We start from the raw sequence: 23,331 nt of genomic DNA, 5'->3' as shown, positions 1-23,331 counted from the left end.
AGATTTATAAACTATAAAGAGTTTTATCTCATGCAAAATTGTCATTTCTTTAATAAGACATCCAAAATGTGGCCCTGCAAAGGGTTTGAGTTTGAGACCACTGGGTTAGACCATCGTCTACCTCTTCTTTTTATATAATCCTACCCTCTTATTTTCTCACTCACTTCTCGGCTCCTCATTCCCCACTTTTACTGTTTCCCTGCCCATGTCCCATCATCCTCTCTCATCTCATTCTTATCCCATTTCTGCTTTGAGTCCCCACTTATCCTAAGCTGAGTATAAACAGAAAGTTTGGAAAAATGCCAGAATTTAATCTTTCATTTTCCATGTGATTATTTATTTTTTAGGATTTATTTACAGCCTTTTTGAAGAAATTCACTCAAGGCAGTACACAGGAAGTCAAACATAGGCAATCGACAATTAAAGCAGTAATTGTTTAACGTTAAACAGTAGCACCAGTAGGTATGCGTTTGAATCCAGGACAGTCTGGCTTTGTGCTAAATAGAGAAGGGGTTACCAAAGCTAAGGTCTGCTCTATAAACTAAGCTAAGTCTGCTCTATGAACTAAGGACATTCCCCTTCTTAGGAGAAAGATTCTCAAAAGCTTTCAGTGGAAGTAAGACTGGTTATAAAAGCCAGTTTTAGCTGCAAGGCATCTCAGCCTCCGATGCTCAAAAAGGTTCTTGGGGGCTTCTACTAATCGAAGCATTACAAGGAACTCCTTACAAGGAGCTCATTAGTATTAAAATGGGCATTCCTTGTAATGCACAGAAGGAAACGCCCACCTCTTACCAGGCAAAATTTTCCAGCAAGTCTGGAGCTACTGGTTGCTGTTTGTGCATCTCTAGTGTGAGTGTATGTCAGAATGCAGCTGTTAGGTGCAGGACACACACTCACACAACACACTAGAGAATGACACGGTGACAAAATTCATCACCGTTCCCGTCCTCACGGATAACCGCGGGAAATAATCCCATGTCATTTTCTAGTGTCTATTTCAACCTCGGTCCTTCTTACACCAGCATTCTTCAAAGCAAAGCTTGCGGGTCAGTGGTTGTGGCCATTCATACTCTGATTCTTCCCTCTTTCCTTAAAAAATGACATTGAAGATGGTTTCCCCGCGGTTAATCCCGCGGGGACGGGACGGTGATAAATTTTGTCACCGTTTCATTCTCTACAACACACGCATAACAGATACATCCATATTACAGCTGAAACAAGCAAAAAATAAAACACAAAAATGAATTGCTCTAGAGCCCTGGCAATCGAAGACTGTACTGGGTCTGCGCAGAAGAGCTACCGTTTAGTTCTTGTGTGCAAGTGCCAGGCACAGTTCCTCAGCACAAATAGCATGGAATGTTGCTACTCCTTGGGTTTTGGCCAGGTATTAGGGACCTGGATTGGCCACCGTGAGAACGGGCTACTGGGCTTGATGGACCATTCGTCTGACCCAGTAAGGCTATTCTTATGGTCTTATGTGCTGAGCATGTCCTGTAAAATCAAAATCACTCCCAACCTGGTATTTTTTTACTGGGTTGCTGGAGCTTTGTGCATCCTGCCATTAGTCTTTTGACTGAGAACCTATACCTGCCATTTAGCCGCACTGTGAGATAAACCTTAAGATTTTGGCTAACCTAAGAGGATTAAAAGATATGTAAAAATAAATTACTTAAATATATATTCTGGTTTTGTTCTTTCTTCCGTACACTATCTTCAGCTCTCTCATTATTCAGCTTTTCTGCCTCATAATCAAGCACGCTGAATTCAGGAATCTCTTCACTAGTATTCCTTTCACCTTCTCTTCTCACCTTTCACCTGTCTTTCTTTCATGGCTCATCCCTTGATCTCTCATCTCTGCCACCTTCCATCATCACGTCCTTCAATTATGTTACTCAATATTTTTTCATATTTTACCATTTTCAAATGCTTGTGGGGTGGAGGGAGCTGGAGGCAGAATGGGGCAGGTTGGAGGCAGAACAAGGCGGGGCTGGGGGGCAGAACAGGGCAGGGCCATGTGTCTGGGTTTCTCCGTAGTAAAATATGGTAACCCTAATAAAACTTCCAGCCTGATACGCGAGTGAGCTTATCTACACACAGCATTCCTGGGGGTGGGATAGAGCAAGAGTTTAACATTTATATCAGGATTTTATGATAAGTTTCTGATGATTGATAATATGGATTATCCAGTGGTTTCAGTCATCAAGATTTTGGGAGTATTTTTTGATAGTAATTTATCACTAATACCCCACGTTACTCAGTTGGTTAAAAAAAATATTTTGTTTATTCTGGAAACTGAGGAGGATCAGGAAATATTTTGATCATTATCAGTTTCTTTTATTTGTACAATCTCTGTTCGTATCATTCATACGTAGATTGTTGTAATATTACTTTTCTGGATTGCCCAACGTTATACTGTGTAAATTACAGACTGCAAAACACAGCTATCAGGCTTATATCCGGATTGAAAAAAAGGGGATAGAACTACACCATATATGCTGAAACTGTACTGGCTCCCTGTTGAAGCTAGAATTCAGTTTAAATTTTTTTGGTATGGTGTTCAAAATACTTCAAGGAGATGTTCCTTCTTATATGCCAACAGAAACTGTGGAAGAGATATTCTTGATGAAAGCTTTTATTCAATCAACTGGAAAACCCACATATGCATAAAATAGAATGAGGACCCAACACGGTCCGTGTTTCAATAAACATGCCTTCCTTAGGGGGTCCAAAATAATGCTATAGGATAAAAAATAGCAAATGTAGATGCTGAGAAATTGACATAGAACCTTATCTGCATAAACTGTCTTCCGGCGGTCCCGCCCTTTCTCTGACATCAGAGAAAAGGCGGGGACCGCCGGAAGACGAAGCAGCGCAGACGCAGGGCTCACAGAAGGGCCGGGACCGCCAAGAGGAAGCAGCAGGACACCGGTAGGAGCTTCTACATGATGACGGGGGGGGGGTCGGGAGGCTGTGGGGGTGCGAGCGGTCCTTCAGGGTGGGGGTGCGGGTGCGGGTGGGAGTGCGTGCGAGCAGTCCTTCGGGGTGGGGGGTGCAGGTGCGTGCGAGCGGTCCTTCGAAGTGGGGGTGTGAGCGGTCCTGCGGGGGGGGGGGGTGAATCGGACGTCGGGGGGGGAACTATGTAAAAAAAATTTGTAAAATGCGCTCACGCGTATAACGCGCAAGGTTATGCATGGTTTGTAAAAATCATGTATAACGCGCGCGTTATATGCGTGAAAATACGGTAATCGGCACACACAGCTTTCTAAGTGTATTCTATAAAGTGGTGCGAATCTCAAAAGAGTGTGTGGCAAGGGGAGGAGCATGGGCGGGTCATGGGCATTCCTAAAAGGTAGGCACACTGTTCTAGAATACGCTCGATACACACACACCTTAGGCGTAGGTATTTAGGCCTGATTTTCCTTGGCCTAAATGGGTGCACCTAAATGATAATCACGTGAAAGTGTGCTAAGTGTGGTTCTTTAAACTGTGCATAACTTCAGAGTAGAGAGTTGCACAGGGACAGAAATCCCACCCATCCCTGCCCGTCCCCGCCAGGATCCTCTCCGTCCCCACCCATCCCCGCCAGGATCCTCTTCTTCCCCACCCATCCCCGTCAGGATCCTCTCCGTCCCCACCCATCCCCGCAAGGAATTACCTCCATCCCCGCCCATCCCCATAAAAAGCAGCAATTACTTCTGACAGGATCATCAATTCCACAGTTTCTTTTGTGTTTGCGCTGCTGTTTTTCCTTGTGGAATCTCTTTGGTGAAACCCTTTTTTTTGTTTTCTGTTCAGGTAATTAACTTATAGACCCCCTCTTTTACTAAGGCTGACGTGTCCATTATATTATATGGACGAACCCTGCTTCCAAAGCCTTCCATCCCCGTAGGAGTCCCATGGGCCAGAGGGGGGTCCTGTGGGAGTCCGGTGGGTTAGGGGGGGATTCCCGCGATCCCCGTTCCCGTGCAGACCTCTACTTCAGAGGCATTTTATAGAATCACACTATGTGACTTCCTTTTCAGGGCCAATTTTTTAGGTGTCATATAGAATGCTATCAGTGACGTGTATAATGGACAGTAGTTAGGCCTTTGATTTGGCATAAGTGCTTGTGATTATAGTCGGGCACTACAAGGTTGACTTATGCTAGTATCTTATAATGGCAATCATGCATGTAATTGCCGCTATAGAATTTGAGCTTAGCACACAGCATTTTAGCATCTAACTTTAGGCGACCTTTATGGAATTCCCCCTTGTATGACTATCCAACTGTCTAATAAATTGCTGTAATACACACATGCAGCACATACCATACTCCAGCTGTAGCCTCCTACAAGATAAATACTGTCGTCCAGAACAGCACAACCAGGGCCACTCCGACCTTCTAAAATAGGCGTCTGTAGAATATTCCACTGGTCACTTTTTGGATCATAGCATTCTACCAGCATTACATCCAGATGAGAAAAACCTATACAATGTATAAATAAAACAAAGGGGTGAAAGTCTTTATTACTGGGCCCATTGTTTGTGTCTCATTGCTAACCAGTATTTCAGTGATCTTCACCATTTTTCAACAGACACACACATGAAAAAAAAACCCCAACCTTCCGTGTGAGAGCCAGGTCTGCCATAGGACATGGTGGGTATTCTTCTCCAAATCTGTTTCCCTCAATACTCTGTTTGTTCCCAATTCCTCTGTTCCATACACTTTCCTCAATATATACACTCCACTAACTTCCATCTCAGCAGTCTCAACCTTAACCTGCCTCTCTCAACAGTCAGACTGAAAAACGCTGCCACCATACCCATCCCAACTTTTTACAGAAACTTAATTTTCTTAACTTAATGCCAGTGTTGTTTCTGGAAAAGCCATTTTGTTTTCTTCAGAGACTGCATGGCTTTCAATAAGTTTGAGCCACCAAGTGATCTAACTTTTGCTGTGCCTGCCCCTTTTGCTGTGCCAGCTGCTTTGCTTTTCTGATCTTCTGAGCAGGTGCCAGTTATAGTTCCTCCCCTCTTTTACCGGGCTACTTGTCACAATTAGTATGCATATGATTTACATGCCATTGTGCTGAGCATAGCCCAGCAAAAAGAAATCACTCCCAACCTGGCTTTTGTTGCTGGGTTTCCTGGAGCTTTGTACATCCTGCTCTCAGATCTTTTTATGTTTGGGCACGTATAGCATATGTTTTTGATAAGTAGGTCATTATGTATAAGCCTGCTGTACTTTATATGTAATGCCATATCTTCCTTGCTTCATTTGATTCAAGTTATGCTATCTGATAATAGTTTAATACATGGCCAATGAATCCGAGGTCTTTTAATATTGCCACTTGAGTCAGGTCATAAGAACATAAGCTATACTGGGTCAGACCAATGGTCCATTTAGCCCCAGTATCCTGTTTCCACAGTAGCCAATCCAGGTCACAAGTGCCTGGCAAAAACTCAAATAGTAGCAACTAGTGCTGCCCGATTCAGGAAAAAATATTTCGATTCGATTCAGCCTATTGAATCGATTTTTCAAATCGATTCGATTTTCCTGCACAATTGGGTGTTTTTTCCAAACATCCTGGTGAGTTTATTTTATAGCCTCTTTACCCTCTTTGCCTTCTCCTACCCATACTGGTGCTGTGGTATAAACAAACAAAAAAGACTTTTCCTCTCTCTGTTAAATCCTGGCTCAGCTCTGGCAGGATACAAATTTCAAATCTGATATGTTATAATCACAAAACATAAAATATTTTTTTTTTTTTAACCTTTTGTTGTCTGGTCATTTTTCAAATTATGTTGGTCCCAGGCTCTGCAACAAACGTATTCTGATAACTTGCTTGCCAGGGTCTCTTGCCCAGATCCACCATCTCCTTTTCTCAACTACCCTGTCATCCAGCATCTCTCCCTCCTTCCTCACCAGTTCTCCCTTTCTCTTTCTAGCTACCCTCCTATACAGTATATCCCCCCCACCATCTCTTGTGTCCAACTTATCTTCCTTTCTGTTCCTTCCTTTCCTAAATCCCACTGTCCACCATCTCTCTCCTTCTCCTGTTTTTAGATCTTTATTTCTTCTATCCTTCCCCCATCTTCCCTCCCCATGATCTCTCCCAAGTCCATCTCCCCCTCCAGCATCCATCTTCCCCCCTCCACCAAGTTAATTTCTCCTATCTACTCCCCATCTCTTCTCCAGTCCACCAACTCCCCCATCTCCCCTCTCCCTCCATCTACCTTTTTTATGGTGAGAATTCTCTCTTCAGCATGACTTAACCTCCAAGGATTATATTCCAAAACAAAGCAACTATTCACAGATGTTGGAAGGAGTGACGTCTGCATCGAATTAGCTAATGAAGTCAGAACAATGGTCATCTTAATCAGAGAGCTCCAAGAAATGAGCAACCAACTAAGAAATCCTCAATGAACAATTGAGCTTCCATGAATAGGGGAATATACATTCATTGTCAACTTCATTATCACTCTTTCCACTGTCATATAGTTTAGCATATAGTTTCCAGATTTCTCCATCATTTGTCTCTCTAGCAGTCAATCTTTCAAACAACTCTTGCAGTTCCCCCTTCAAACTTGTTGCCAATTCTCCCTTTCGATCAACTATTCCATCCACCACTGCCTTCACCAGAATGTTCAGCACCTGAATATCTTTCTATTTGTCTTGTAAATCCATAAGTCAGTGATATGCTTTAATAGCTTCTGAAAACTCTCCTATATCAGTACTGGTAAGAATGTAGTTTTCCCAAATCTGCCAGTGCTCATAGTTGCATTTGATGGCTTCTTGCAAAGTTCGGAAAGCTTTAATTATCTTTATTTTGATGTTACTGTACAACTTGCTGCCGGTGGCGGTAGCGATCCACTCCTGCCACCACTCCTTGTATTTTCTCTCCACTGCGGCCCGTCCTCAGTGAAAACTTCCTGTTTCCGCTTGGGCGGCCGAATGGAGAGAAGACGCCTGGAATAGAGGCAGGATAGAGAATTGCATTCGCTACCGCCGCTCTTGCCTGGTCATGGAGGAGAAAGAAATACTTGTGGTCGGGAAGGAGAGAGTCTTGCTACCGCCGATCTGCACCAGAGGCCCGTTCGGGCTTTCTCTCTGCCACCAGAGTCCTTGCTTCGATGTAACTTCTGGTTTTGCAAAACCGGAAGTTACACCAAGAGCAAGGACTCCGGTGGCAGATGGAAAGCCTGAATGGGTCTCTAACAAGGGGGCCGAAGAATCGGTAAGTCTGATTTTCTTAAAAAACAAACCGATTCAAATCAATTCACCCAAAGTGAATTGGAGAATCGATTCAAATCGCGAATCGGGCAGCACTAGTAGCAACATTCCATGCTACCAATCCCAGGGCAAGCAGTGGCTTCCCTCATGTTTTTCTCAATAGCAGACTATGGACTTTTACTCCAAGAACTTATCCAAATCTTTTTAAAAATTCAGCTACACTAACTCCTGTTACTACATCTTCATTTCGTATACAGTGCAAACTCCTTGAGTTCAATCACTATGTAATACAATTTTTGCTCCTGGGCAGTAAGTAATTTCCTAATTGCTCATGCCTAAAAAGTATAGAAAATGTCTGTTATTTCCATAAAACTTTGCTTTTGTATCTAGAATAGTCAAAGTTTGCAATTTACCAATTTAAAACATGAAAATACTACATTTTCATCTTTTCATTCTTATAAATACATAAAAAGCAACATATGAATTGCAATTAACAATTATTTATATTGAACTTACACAAATATGGCCACAGAAGTTTTAAAAGTGAGTAGTTTTTCAATATTTGCGATTATATTGTAATTCACTTTCATGAATCAGCCCCCAGATGTAGGCTCCGATCATGTTCTCATATATCCTGGTGGAAGTGCTCACCTTGCTCCTCTGAGTATGCTCCCATGTTAACATAGTAACATAGTAGATGACGGCAGATAAAGACCCGAATGGTCCATCCAGTCTGCCCAACCTGATTCAATTTCAATTTTTTTTTTTTTTTAAATTTTTTCTTCTTAGCTATTTCTGGGCAAGAATCCAAAGCTTTACCTGGTACTGTGCTTGGGTTCCAACTGCCGAAATCTCTGTTAAGACTTACTCCAGCCCATCTACACCCTCCCAGCCATTGAAGCCCTCCTCTGCCCATCCTCCACCAAACGGCCATACACAGACACAGACCGTGCAAGTCTGCCCAGTAACTGGCCTAGTTCAATATTTAATATTATTTTCTGATTCTAAATCTTCTGTGTTCATCCCACGCTTCTTTGAACTCAGTCACAGTTTTACTCTCCACCACCTGTCTCAGGAGCGCATTCCAGGCATCCACTACCCTCTCCGTAAAGTAGAATTTCCTAACATTGCCCCTGAATCTACCACCCCTCAACCTCAAATTATGTCCTCTGGTTTTACCATTTTCCTTTCTCTGGAAAATATTTTGTTCTACGTTAATACCAAGTATTTGAACGTCTGAATCATATCTCCCCTGTCTCTCCTTTCCTCTAGGGTATACATATTTAGGGCTTCCAGTCTCTCCTCATACGTCTTCTGGCGCAAGCCTCCTATCATTTTCGTCACCCTCCTCTGGACCGCCTCAAGTCTTCTTATGTCTTTCGCCAGATACGGTCTCCAAAACTGAACACAATACTCCAAGTGGGGCCTCACCAATGACCTGTACAGGGGCATCAACACCTTCTTCCTTCTACTGACTACACCTCTCTTTATACAGCCCAGCATCCTTCTGGCAGCAGCCACTGCCTTGTCACACTGTTTTTTCGCCTTTAGATCTTCGGACACTATAACCCCAAGGTCCCTCTCCCCGTCCATGCATATCAGCTTCTCTCCTCCCAGCATATACGGTTCCTTCCTATTATTAATCCCCAAATGCATTATTCTGCATTTCTTTGCATTGAATTTTAGTTGCCAGGCATTAGACCATTCCTCTAACTTTTTTCATATTTTCCACTCCCTCTTCGGTGTCTACTCTGTTACAAATCTTGGTATCATCTGCAAAAAGGCACACTTTTCCTTCTAACCCTTCAGCAATGTCACTCACAAACATATTGAACAGGATTGGCCCCAGCACCGAACCCTGAGGAACTCCACTAGTCACCTTTCCTTCCTTCGAGCGACTTCCATTAACCACCACCCTTTGGCGTCTGTCCGACAGCCAGTTTCTGACCCAGTTCACCACTTTGGGTCCTAACTTCAGCCCTTCAAGTTTGTTCAACAGCCTCCTATGAGGAACTGTATCAAAGGCTTTGCTGAAATCCAAGTAAATTACATCTAGCATATATCCTCGATCCAGCTCTCTGGTCACCCAATCAAAAAATTCAATCAGGTTCGTTTGGCATGATTTACCTTTTGTAAAGCCATGTTGCCTCGGATCCTGTAACCCATTAGATTCAAGGAAATACACTATCCTTTCTTTCAGCAACACTTCCATTATTTTTCCAACAACTGAAGTGAGGCTCACAGGCCTGTAGTTTCCTGCTTCATCCCTGTGACCACTTTTATGAATAGGGACCACATCCGCTCTCCTCCAATCCCCAGGAATCACTCCCGTCTCCAGAGATTTGTTGAACAAGTCTTTAATAGGACTCGCCAGAACCTCTCTGAGCTCCCTTAGTATCCTGGATGGATCCCGTCTGGTCCCATTGCTTTGTCCACCTTCAGTTTTTCAAGTTGCTCATAAACACCCTCCTCCGTGAACGGCGCAGAATCTACTCCATTTTCTCATGTAACTTTGCCAGACAATCTCGGTCCTTCTCCAGGATTTTCTTCTGTGAACATAGAACAGAAGTATTTGTTTAGCACATTTGCTTTCTCCTCATCACTCTCCACATATTTGTTCCCAGCATCTTTTAGCCTAGCAATTCCATTTTTTATCTTCCTCCTTTCACTAATATATCTGAAAAAAATTTTATCTCCCTTTTTTACATTTTTAGCCATTTGTCCTTCCGCCTGTGCCTTCGCCAAATGTATCTCTCTCTTGGCTTCTTTCAGTTTCACCCTGTAGTCCTTTCTGCTCTCCTCTTCTTGGGTTTTTTTATATTTCATGAACGCCAACTCTTTCGCCTTTATTTTCTCAGCCACTAGGTTGGAGAACCATATCGGCTTCCTTTTTCTCTTGTTTTTTATTGATTTTCTTCACATAAAGGTCCGTAGCCATTTTTATCGCTCCTTTCAGCTTAGACCACTGTCTTTCCACTTCTCTTATGTCCTCCCCATCCTAACAGCTCTTTCTTCAGGTACTTTTCCATTGCATTAAAGTCCGTATGTTTGAAATCTAGGACTTTAAGTATCGTGCGGCCGCTCTCCACTTTAGCCGTTATATCAAACCAAACTGTTTGATGATCACTACTTCCCAGGTGAGCACCCACTCGAACATTAGAGATACTCTTTCCATTTGTGAGGACCAGATCCAATATCGCTTTTTCCCTTGTGGGTTCCGTCACCATTTGTCTGAGCAGAGCCTCTTGAAAGGCATCCACAATCTCCCTACTTCTTTCCGATTCCGCAGACGGAACATTCCAGTCCGCATCCGGCAGGTTGAAATCTCCCAACAGCAGAACCTCCTCTTTCCTTCCAAACTTTTGGATATCCACAATCAGATCCTTATCAATTTGCTGCAATTGAGTCGGAGGTCTGTAGACTACACCCACGTAGATAGAAGTTCCATCTTCTCTTTTCAGAGCAATCCATATGTTCTACTTAAATGTCTCAAGATGAACATCAAGGACATGGACTTTGAGAGACATTTACTGTAATTCTTCACCAGATTCTTACCAAACCACTGTGACAAAGCTGTTTTCTCCTTCCCAGTTAGCTTCCTGGAAAATTCCTTGAACTCTAGGATCTTCTTTATTTGTGGTCCGACGAAGACACTAGCTTTGACCTTTGCCTCAGACAGTTTAGGGAAGAAACTGTATCTTGAAGGTACGTGAAGGCTGGTAACTCCTTATCTCTAGCTTTGCCAAATTGTTTCATTAGACCCAATTTGATGTGCAGGGATGACATTAGCACCTTCTAGGAGTCCATCAGTGTTTCCCATTTGATGTTGTTTCTCCCCACAGAGAACCTGGTACGCTGTGGCAAATCCCACCTTTGATAGTGTGCCTTTGTGCCCCTGATATCCTAAAGGCAGAGATAGCAGGGAAACTTGGTAAAACCACCTTGGAGACCAATTAGGAATGCCACCCTTTTGAAGTCTCTGATGACCTCCCAGCCATATTCATGAAACTTCGAAGGGCCTAGTAAGGTCTTGATGCTATTGTATTCGGCTTTGAGGTGCATTCAGTGAGCCAGTGGAAGAGACGGGTACTTGTTCCAATTGTGGAGCAGAATGGCTCTGATGCTCCTAGATAAGCTGTCAATGAAGAGATGCCACTCTTTCGGATTACAGGCAAATCCAACTGACTCAAAGAGGCTGGTCACATTGTGGCAGAAGCAGAGCCCATCTTGATGGGTGAAGATTGTGCAAAAAGATTGGTAATGCTTCCTCTGCTCTGTGACTTGCACACTTTCATCCAACAAGTTTCACTGCTTGAGCCTAGACATCAAAAGCTCGGCACTGGACTTGGTGAGACCAAGATTTCCGGTCAAGTCATTAAGGTCTTTTTGGATGAGATAGTATAAACTTAGAAATATGATAGGCAGAATAAAGGCCAAATGGCCCATCCAGTCTGCCCATCAACAGCATTCACTACCACCCCCTCTCCCTAAGAGATCCCATGTGCCTGTCCCACACTTTCTTTAATTGAGACACAGTCTTTGTCTCTACTACCTCTACCAGGAGACTATTCCACAAATCTATTACTCTTTCTGTAAAAAAAGTATTTCCTTAGATTACTCCTGAGCCTATCACCTCTTAATTTCATCTGATGCCCTCTCATGAAGTTTTCCTTCATTTGATAAAGGCTCACCTCCTGTACATTAATGCCACAGGGATGTTTAAACATCTCTATCATATACCCTCTCTTCTGTCGTTCTTCCAAAGTACATTACATTACATTAGTGACTTCTATTCCGCCTGTACCTTGCAGTTCTAAACGGATTACAGAGTAAGATAGCTGGACATTTCCAGGAATTACAAATAACAGTATAAGGTAGCTGGACATTTCCAGGAAGTTACAATTTACAGTATAAGATAGCTGGATAACAGTATAAGATAGCTGGACATTTCCAGGAAGTTACAATTTACAGTATAAGATAGCTGGATAACAGTATAAGGTAGCTGGACATTTCCAGGAAGTTACAATTTACAGCATAAGGTAGCTGGACATTGCCAAGAAGTTGCCTTTTTGGGGATGATTACATAGTAGATGCAGGGGACGCTTATATTCCACAAGCAAACAAATTAATTGATTTTTAATTTTTTAAATTGGTTTTTAATGGCGTGGTCAATTACCATACCAAGTTAGAAGTCACATGATGTGATGATCCAGGGAAGCAGCTTAAGTCTTGCTTCTCCGGTTTCCTCACATGCATCTCGTCAATATCTGTCGATTGATCCACGATCTGATCTCCCTGTTGCCAGAATTCGGTTTGCACATCACTATCACCTACCCCTGTTGGATAACTCTCCAGGTCAACTAGGTATGTTTCAGAGATAGATAACAGGTAAACCGAAGAGAAGACCAATTTGTCTTGCTAACGTAAGATGAGCTTTTTGACTTAGGATTGCTCCGTGTTTGTTCAGGGCCAAACACTGGTAAAATCCCTCATCGGTCTGTTCTCCTTGCTTGCCTTCCACCTCACTGATATACAAGGAACCATTTGACAAACTGTAGGTGCATTCAGTCTCAGAAACCTTCATTCCATTTCTGAGCCATGTGACGGTGACGGGAGCATCTCCCTGAGCCCAGCAATCCAAAATCACTGCATCTTTTCTCACAACTGTTATGTCCTGGGACTCTTAGGTCTCTAAGTCGATTCCCATATGCTTTATGACTAAGACCACTGATCAATTTTATAGCAGCCCTCTGGACTGACTCTCCCTATGCACCCGAGTATCCTCCTGACTTTGACTGTTGCTTTTTCTACCTGTTTTGTCACCTTGAGATCATCAGACAGAATCACCAAGTCCCTGTGGCACTTAACTAACAACATCCTTTTCCATGGAGCACACTCCAAGGATTTTTCATTTAGAAAATTGTCCAGACCTACCTATTGGTACAACCACCACATATAAAATTCCCATTAGAGTATAATAAAATCCAACCAGTTGAGTTTCCTATTGGGAACTTGTCTAATGAGGAAATTCTAATGAGGAAACTTTAAAAGATATATGGACAGTGGTTAAAAGGTCTGAAGCTTTACTACAGAGTCCAGTACAAAAGCTTTGTGTTTTTTCAGATAAAATAGTGTCTAAATTGGAAAAAAATGGATGAAAAAATTATTCAGTTGGAAGGAGCAATTAAAAAATTAGAATAGCAGATGGGTACTCTATTCCGGTTGGCCTAGGCACCTCAGGTCCCACCTGTGGGTGGGGTTTAAGCTGCCTGGGCCAATCAGGCCCTAAGGCCAGCCATTCAACAGATGGCTGGCTTGCCGGACGGGCTTGGCACCTGTCCATCCGGCCAACTAATTTAAGGTACGGAGAGGGGGATTGGGAGTGGGGGGATAGTCGAGGGGTCTCACGGTCGGTGGGAGGGGGCTGATCAAGGGTTCGGGGGGGCGTTCATGGGAGGTGGGGTGCGTCGAGGGCAGGAGGGCCTGGGATCCCTCCTGCCCATATCTTAGTGGGGGGGGGGGGATAGGGGGGTGTGCCTGGGCAGGAGGGCTTGGGCTCCCTCTTGTCCTATCGTTATCGGCAAGGGGGTGCCGCCGGGCAAGAGGGCTTGGGCTCCCTCTTGCCCAATCATTATCGGCAGAGGGGAGCTGCCGGGCAAGAGGGCTTGGCTCCCTTTTGCCCAATCGTTATGGGCGGGGCCAGGAGGGCTTGGGCTTTCTCCTGGCCCGATCGTTGTGTGTGTGTGTGTGGGGGGGGGAGGTGGATTCTATAACCGATGTTGTTTTTGACAGACACCGGTTACAGAATCCAGCTTTTAGGCAAAGGACTGGCTCTTCCTTCACTTAAAAGCTCTTGTTTTGGGTATTTGAGAGTTAGGCTTTTTTTAGGTTGATTATATGCTGTTAGTGTAGACGTAGTGGTGGTCTGGGCGTTTAAACAGCTGAACGTAGAGGCAGGCCATTATCAAAAAAAAATCTCCTTTTGGACTTTTCTTTGATAATGGACATTTTCCCTGCTTCTACTTTTAACGTTTAAGGCCTTAGGCCAAAAGGGGACTTAGATGTTTTTTTTTTTATTATGCCCCTCCACGTGTATTATAATTGTTATATTTAAATAAAAAAGAATAAAAGGAAAAAAAAAAGAAAATTGTCCAGACCTTTTTAAAACCCTGCTAATCTAACTGCTTTCACCATATTCTCTGTCAAAAAATTCCAGAATTTAATTGTCAATTGTATCCATATAATTTTGTTAGCTAACTGATCACTGAAATTCTTTAGAGCATTCCATAATGTTCTTAATCCCAGGAAATTTATCTGATGAAGACTCTTGGTGGGACCACAAACATTGAATGTGAAACCCATCTATATGGGCTCCCTAGCCCGGTCTGAATATATCTGTTATGAGTATTGTTTGATAGTGTTGGAATTTGGAGAGCAATCTGCTCCTTCTCAAATCTGGGAGCTTCCAGGACGCCATACAAAGAAGTGGCCTTCTTATTTCCCACATTTTCATCTGTACTGCACATCCTTTGGGATTCTGTGAATGGGGGTACTTTCACAACCTGCTGGAAGAGAGCCAGAGAATTGGAGGATGTCCATTGTTTCTGCTCTGTGTTTCTTCTCCATATAAATGGAACAGCTTCAGCCATTTCCATCACAAAATCAATGAATGTAAAAGCTCCTCTGGTGTGTTTTTTGTTTTCTGATAAGCAGGAAACTGGTCTGGTGGTAAGTCAGTTAAATCCTCTTCAGAGACATCACAAAGTCCCAGAAATATTCAGTCAGACCCCAAAATAGAGGAAAAGTCTGGGTCTCTGTTCATCTCAGCCTATTGACAAAGTCAAGCTTTGGGTGCTGGCATTGACACACTGAGGTCTCTAACGCCTTAGTGATGCTTCCCTCCTTGATGCACTGGAGATCAACAGAGGTGCAACAGAAATTAACTCCAAGGTCTTTTGAGGTCTTGGTGTCAGTGCCTCTCCTGTTGGTCATATACTAATCTCAAGGAATAGCTGGATGTCTCTCTATATCAATAACGACTTATCCTGAGATGAAAATATAATAGATACCTATTGAAAATGTAGAAGGTCATTATAAAAAAACAACAACACATATTTCCACAACCTAGGCTCTAACTTGGGGTTAGACTGGCTTCACTGAATTTCATGCCTCAACACTTGCTCTATGATTTGTGTAATTGGAATTTCTTTTGCTGTTAATCAACCTCTTCATTATTTAGGTTATACTATTCAAGTTTAAAACAGATATAGGTCAATAAAATTGTAATACATAAATTAACTAAGGGCTCCTTTTACAAAGCCACGCTAGGGCCTTAACATGCGGAATAGCACGCGCTAAATTGCTGCGCACTAGCCGCTACCGCCTCCTTTTGAGCAGGCGGTAGATTTTCAGATAGCACGCACTATAGTGTGCGCTAATCTGGTGCGTGCGCTAAAATGCGTAGTGCACCTTCGTATAAGGAGTCCTAAATTTGGACTTTCCTCACAGATAGGTTTTATGACATTATTATCCCAAATGACCATACAGAGAAATAAGGAGATGAGTCCTGGACTATCCAAACAAGTTTCGTTTCAGTTTTCTGGCATTCTTACTGTAGTGATCCACCAATTGGAACGTTCCAAGATGCATTCAAGGACTGCTAATTTGTAGTTATTCTATGGTGTAAATTAAATCTGCTTCAGTGCAAGAAAAAAACCCACAATTTGTCACATCAATAAATCCCATGTCAGCATTTTAAATTTGCTTTAGGAAGAGCTTGATTTAAATTGTAAAAACTCCCTATGCCAATTTTGGAATTAGAAGGCTGACCTTTCAAATGATTTCCTCCAATTGCATACAACCGATCATTCATTGCTGCCAAGGCATGGATGGCTCGTTTTGTGTTCATGTCTTGCTTTCTGGTCCATATGTCCATGACAGGGTCATAGCAGTATAACCAGGGTACATATTCTCCATTGTGAACACCTCCTAGAAAAAAGGAATGTTTTCATTTATCCATGCTCCAATAGAGTGTTAATACTTTATCTTTATTAGAAGCTTCTATACCACTACTAATGACTGGTGAGTCAATTTAGAGTCGTTTTCAAAGATATAACATAACATAGATTCTTATATACCACAATAGTTTCAGATGAATTCCACTGTGATTGCTGTCGGCCTCCTAGCTGCTTGGCTAGGGTATCATGTATGCATTTGCATTATTACACTATTATATATGTATGCTAAGTTTACACAAGATTACAGTTAACCATTCTATATTTGAAGTCTCTTCCACATAATCACATTTCAATTGTGAAAGTTTATTTATTTTTACGATTTCAGAATCACTCTATCCAAAGTACTAGGCGGTTTGTTAATGTTACTAAGCGAAAAAAAATAACCTGCCTGAAATGTGTATTTTGCCATTGTGTACTGCTCCTGCATGAGCTGCCAGGGGCTGTGGTAATGAGGACACATAGTGCCATTCATTGGTTTCCAAGTTATAGCACTCCATGCTAGACAAGTACCCAGTTTCATTCCTGCCACCGATCACATATAAATGCTTCTCGAGACGACATGCATAGAAACTTGCTCGTCTAAAAAAAAGTAAAAGCAGAAAAAGATATATTGATTAGTTTGTATTGCTGTACCAGTGTGACAAGCGTGTATGCATACTTTTTCAATATGAATTTTAACAAATTTTCAAAACAAAAGTATGCGTGCACTTGCACTTTGAAAATCATCCCAGGGAATTAATACGCTTACCTGCTGCTTAACATGCACAAATTTTCTGGGTTAATTTATGTTTGCACCCTTGAATTTTCAATCGTATGTGTACAATTTCACTGACATAAGCTGCCCCAAATGACTTATTCCCTACAGTGCTATAGGGAAATTTACTTTAACCAGATGATTTTCTTTTCTTTAATGCTGCTAAAGAAGTTCAGACTAGTGGGTTATGACCCCTTACCAGTAGATGAAAACAGGATCCCCCCCTGAAGTTTCTAATGTCATCATCAGTATAACAGGATGTGTTCAGAATCTTGTCAACATGCTAATGCAAAAGCTATAAGTAATAGTAGAAACAGATAAAATACTTAAGAAAAAACCCAACTACAAAGTCTCCTCTGGGCCATCTCTGCAGAATGTGAAACAATTTAAACACCTGTGGTAGGCAAAGAATCCAAGGATATCCCAAAACCCTGAGTCTACCAGGGTGGGTCCTGGACTGGTCTAGCATCAGTCTGACCTCATGTGCAACTTTCTTCAAATCAGTTCCTTATTTTCGCTGTCTCTTCTATCTATATACTCCTTCTTTGTTTACCTCCTATGCTGTCTATTAAAATGTTTTATTGCACATTGTGCTGACATTGTAATGTAACATATTATGCCATTCTTTGTATTATAATCTGAATTTTTTTTTTTTACTGCTGTAATTATTCTTGCTGTACATTGCTTTGAATGAACTCCTTCAAAAAGGTGGTACAAAAATCCTAATAAATAAACAATAGGTTTCTATGAAAGGAAATCCCTATATTCTCCTAGCTGAACATATGGCAATTAAAGAATAACATCTAAATAGATCAATTTTTCAAGGAAGTCTGATGGAGAGACTCAAAAGGAGGTCTCACTAATGATGGTAGCACCAAATTAAGATACCACTAGGGCATGACCATTCTGATAGGCATCTGAATATGCTTGACTCCCTGCAAAAAATGAACTATATCTGGTTGGTCTAAAATAGCAAATCTATCAAATTTGCCTCTGAAAGAAGAATGCTCTACTACCTATATCCTATGCAGATTAAGAGACAACCTAGCCCCTTCTGCAAAAATGAGAGAATCAAAGGGATATCCACTTTCCAAATGGATATACTGTGAGATGAACACCAGCACTCACTCTCTATAAGCTATTGAATTAGATGATCTGTGGGCCTTCAATGTAGCAGCAATCACAGGGCTGAAAATCCTTCTTTTCAGGCAACACCTTTCAAGGACAAGCCATAATCCAAAAGAGATCTAGATCTTCTATGAACACAGAAACCATAAGGAAGAAAGCCTAGTAACAAAAGCCAGACAAGATCTGCATACCAAGATGACCAGGCCAATCTGGAGTTATTAGAATCACCAAGAATGGGAGTTCACTATCTGGCATAACCCGAGTTATAAGGAGCCAAAGGGAAAGATACACAGAAACTGATGCTCCTGTCAGGGCAGCACCAATGTATCCAGCCCAAATGCCTTTCTGTGACTGAAAAAAACAGACATTTCACATTCCATCAGGCCACCAAGATGACAAAAACAGGAGTTTCCCATTGTTCCATTGCCAGGTGATAAGCTGCTGAACAGAGTTCTCCAAGATCAAACTGATGTCTGCTGAGAAAGGCTATAAGTCTTGCAAGCTGTAGAACTGAGATCGCCAAGAAACGATTCACTGCTCAAGCACAATGCTCAAGCTCGTTGCTCTCCAATAAGACCAGTTCACTTGTCTTTCCCCCCTGATTGTTCACATACAGTACTACTATGGTGCTGTTGGACAAAACTTGTACTGCTCTCTCGTCTAGAAGTGGAAAAAAACAGTAGTAAGGGCAACCAAACTGCCCTCCCCTGCAAACAACTAATAGATCATGAAGCTTTCTGACCTTACCAACACCTCTGAATCAATTTTCCTAGAGAATCTGTCTCATCCATAAAAATTTTAGGAGTTATAATTGATACGAACTTATCTTTTCATGATCACATAAGTCAAACAGTTAAATCCTGTTTTTATAAATTACGTCTGATAAGATCCATTTCATCCTTCTTAGAACCAAAATCTGTTAATATCCTTGTCCACTCTTTGATCATTTCCAAATTAGATTATTGTAATTCTTTATTATACAATATTTCCCAAAAAGAAAAGAAAAGACTCCAAATAATCCAAAATACGGCCATAAAACTTATACATAAAGCAAAAAAATATGACCATGTAACACCCCTTCTTATTAAATCACACTGGCTACCTATTAATCATCGAATAACTTTTAAAATAGCATTTCTAGTCTTTAAGGTTCTACTATATAACACCCCTCAATTTATATCTAGAATGATTATCCCATATCATTCTAATCGAACCCTTCGCTCATCACAACAAGAGTTACTTTTGGTCCCCTCACTCAAAATTGTGGGAACAAGGAGAAATGATATGTTCTCTGTTTTAGCTCCCCAACTCTGGAACACTCTGCCTCTTTTTATTAGAAAGGATAGAGATATTATCTCTTTTAAAAAACTCTTAAAAACTTTTTTATTTAATGATGCTTTTAATGAATAATTTCTTCTCTTTTTTGTTTTTTTATCCCTACTTTATGTTTTTTCCTAATATATGTTTTTTTCCTTCACCATTAGAAAATATGTAACTTTTCCCCCCTTTCCCCCCTTTTCATGTCTGTTTTTAATGTATTATTTAACTATTTAACAAATATTTGTTTTGTTGTTTTTAATGTTTTACTAATATGATTGAATGTTCTCTTATAATCTGTTTTTAAATGTACATCGCTTAGAATGTTTTAAATAGGCGATTCATCAAAAATAAAGTGAACTTGAACTTGAACTTAGAATGGATTCCCTAACCCAGCAGTTGGCATCATCACTACAACTATTCAGTCTGGGATTTCCAGGATACTATAGGTGGATAACCCAGCAAACTAGCTGCCTTCTGAGACAAGCCAAAAATGGAAGGCAAGGCTTGAACTTCTTAACGTAAAGGGACCACTTTGATAGAGATATTTGTTGGAGCAGTTTCATGTGCACCTAACCATACAAAAAAAGGCAGGTGAGATGCACAATCAACCCAAATGCAGGACTAACCTAATATCCAATGGGAACAGCAGAATGACCAAGGAAAAATCTTTTATATTCTAGACACAAATCTTTATTCAATAAATTCCAGCAAGGATCCTAGTTTCAGCAACTAGTATGCCCTTCATCAGGGGCCAATACAATAGAAGTCTAAAACAAAATATATAAAATAGTATTTAAAAAAAAAATGATGAATAGTTTTCAGCCCAACCAACAAAGTTGGGGCAGTCTCCATTAAGGACTATATGCTTAGTCCAGTGATTTTCCACTTTTTTTTCATTCCATCGCAAAAATACATAATGAAAAAAGTGAAAAATTGCTAGACTAAGAGGCTCATAATTAAAACTTTGAAACATCCAAAAAACAGCCCAAGTTGGCACTTGGACGTTTTAATAGCCGGGGGAAAAACAGTACATTTAGGGCTTGCCATCAGCTGATCATGGCAGGAGAAACCCCATTAGCTGAGCCAGTTTCGGGGATTCCTGCTGGCTCAGCTGATGGGGATTCCCCCTGCCAGGATCAGCTGAACTGGTGGGGAGATTCCCCTTTCCCTCCCTCCCTGACAGTTACCGATCCCCTCCAGTACACCTCCAAGCTAACCAAATAAAAAAAGAGCCACCGAGCCCTATACCTCTCCCCCCAACATCCCCCCATCCATGGACCTTCAACATCCCCCCAACATCCCTGGACACCTCCCAACATCATCGGACCCCCAAAATCCCCCATCATTCCTGGACCCCCCAACATCCCTGGACTCCTACATCCCCCAACATTCCTGGAACCCCCCCCCCCGACATCCTCCAAAACCCCCATATCTTCAGATGACAAATTGGCAGGAGGGATGTCCACTCCCTCCTGTCTAAAGGGTTGCATGCTCAGAATGACGAGCCTTCCCACTCACAATGCATCTTGGGAGGGAAGGCATAGTATTGTCTATGTAAGTAACTTACCCCCTCCTTTACTAACATGTAGTGTGGGTTTCAGTGCCGGCAGCAGTGGTAATTGCTCCTACACTCATAGAATTCCTATGAGCGTCAGAGCAGTTACCACCGCTGCCGGCACTAAATCCCGTTCTACGCATTAGTAAAGGAGGGGGTTAATTAGTAAGCCAGTTAATTAATAGCTATAGGATTATTTGTGACAGCAGAAATGTCTCACCAATATCACAACAGCTATAATACATTCTGCTTCATTTTTGGCGAGTACATGCTTAAGCCTCAAAGACATACCATGACTCGATTTGTTAAGAAAGCATATGAGCTGTACTTTGGTTGCAAGATTGGTGATCAGGACAAACCATGGGCTCCTCACATTTGTTGTACAAGATATGCCCTCGATCTTAGAGCTTGGCTCCGAGGTATAGGAAGTCAATGCAATTTGCTATCCTATTTGCTATCTTTACAATGAACTGTCAAGTGGTTAAGACAGTACAAATATGTTTTGCATATATACATATATTCGTGTGAAGCCGATATTGTCACCTTTTGACTCTTGTACTGTTGTACAGGTAATGGCATTGTCGAAGCTTGACTACTGCAATGCCCTGTACCTTGGAATAATAAAGACTAGGTGCAGGACATTGCAAATAGTACAAAATGCTGTGGTCAGATTGATAACGGGGACAACTGTGCTAAGGAGTTGCATTACATTCAAAAGAACGGGCCACTCCATAAAAATTTGTCTACAGGACAGAAAAACGTGGTACATGAACCATTTGTTGACCCGACAATGATATTTTTGCCTCCTCTTCACATGAAACTTGGACTGTAAAAGTGGATTTGTAAAAGTGATGAACAAGGAAGGCAAATGTTTTCTTTATCTAAGATAGATGTTTCCAAGAATAACTAATGCCAAGATTAAGGAAGGCATTTTTGTTGGTCCAAAGATCAGACACATCATCAATGGCAAGAGATTTGAAGATCTGTTAGTTGGGCCAGAGAAAATTGCCTGCAAGCGTTCAGGGATATCGTTGAGAATTTTCTTAGCAGTTACAGAGCACCAAAAACTATATTCAATTGGTTGACAAACTTCTTAGAGCATTCAAAACCATGAAGTGCAACATGTCACTGAAGATGCATTTTCTACATTCATACTTGGACTTCTTCCCCATAAATCTTGATGCAGTCAGAGACGAACATGGCAAAAGGTTTCACCTGGACATTGCCACTATGGAAAAAAAAAATATCAGGGCAACTGAAATCCATCAGTGTTGGCTGACTATTGTTAGACACTGCAACGAGATGCACCGGATACTGAATACAGATGAAAATCAGCAGGAAAACACTTTTGGCCACAGCGAACTATCACAGCGTATCAGTAACTTTGTGCATTAAAACACGTTATAGTCAGTTAAAGATACCATCCTGTTTCTCAAAATTCTTACATGATACAGTCAGTGAGAAATTATATTTGTGTTTATTTTTACGGGGTCTGTCATAATCATGAGTTTGTTTTAAGGAAGCAAAACCTTTGGAAAAATTTGTTGTCCGACGAAATGGACATTTTGGGGCAAATTCTATAAACGGCGTCTCAATTGTAGGCGGTAGAAGGCGTCCTACTGCTGTCTAACTAGCCAACTGGGTGCACATTTTTATTTTAAAAAACTACCCCGAGGCAGGCAGCTTACATTGTACAGGCCTGTACAATATGCTGGTCTACATTTCAAATAGACGCGGCTGCTGAGCCAATCATAGCAAGGGAATCTCCCTGCTGCAATCAGTTTAGCGGCTGCAGCAGGGAACTCATCCCGCCTGCGAAGTTGACCAGCAGGAGGGATGCCCACTCCTTCCTGGTGGAACCCCCAAAGCCCCCCCTCAAATGTCCTCCGAGATATCTTCTGGCAGGAGGGATGCCCACTCCCTCCTGCCATTACCCCCCCCCCCCCGAGACAACCCCGGCAGGAGGGATGCCCACTTGCTCCTGCCAGAATCCCCAAAGCTCCCCTGAATGTCCATGGCAGAAGGAGTGCCCAATTCCTCCTGCCGCTACCCCAAAGACATCCCCTGGCAGGAGAGATGCCCACTCCCTCCTGCTGCTGGCCCCATTATCCCCCGAAGCCCCCGAAACACTCCCTGACTCCACCCCGGCACTCCTCGACTCCACCTCTGTCATACCACGATACCCCTGCCATCCCCATACCCCTACTCCCAAATGCCCCCATACCTTAATCTGATGGCCTGCAAGAGGAATGTCCACTCCCTCCTGCTGGCAGGCCTACCACTACAAAATGGCGGGCCTTCCCCTTCCTGGTGCATTCTGGGATGCATTGGGGAGGGGCCTAAG

At 42.1% G+C, this 23,331-nt stretch overlaps 1 protein-coding gene across 2 annotated transcripts in view; it reads right to left on the bottom strand.

The window, feature by feature from the left end:
- Window positions 1–23,331, bottom strand: part of KLHL14 (kelch like family member 14) — a 241,383-nt gene that overhangs the window by 5,798 nt on the left and 212,254 nt on the right. For both annotated transcript variants that reach the window (XR_004538464.1, XM_033934959.1), the window contains exons 6-8: window positions 16,619–16,809; window positions 16,043–16,201; window positions 4,308–4,465 (exon numbers count right to left, since the gene is read on the bottom strand). Coding sequence is in view for 1 of the 2 variants with exons in the window: in XM_033934959.1 (XP_033790850.1) it covers window positions 4,308–4,465; window positions 16,043–16,201; window positions 16,619–16,809 (508 nt within the window). In the remaining variant the exon portion in view is untranslated. The remainder of the gene's footprint in view (window positions 1–4,307; window positions 4,466–16,042; window positions 16,202–16,618; window positions 16,810–23,331) is intronic.

Source organism: Geotrypetes seraphini, chromosome 2, assembly GCF_902459505.1.
Source record: "Geotrypetes seraphini chromosome 2, aGeoSer1.1, whole genome shotgun sequence".
Taxonomy (NCBI): Eukaryota; Metazoa; Chordata; class Amphibia; order Gymnophiona; family Dermophiidae; genus Geotrypetes; species Geotrypetes seraphini.
The sequence above is the reverse complement of the archived record's forward strand: the minus strand, read 5'-3'. Positions and strand labels throughout refer to the sequence as shown.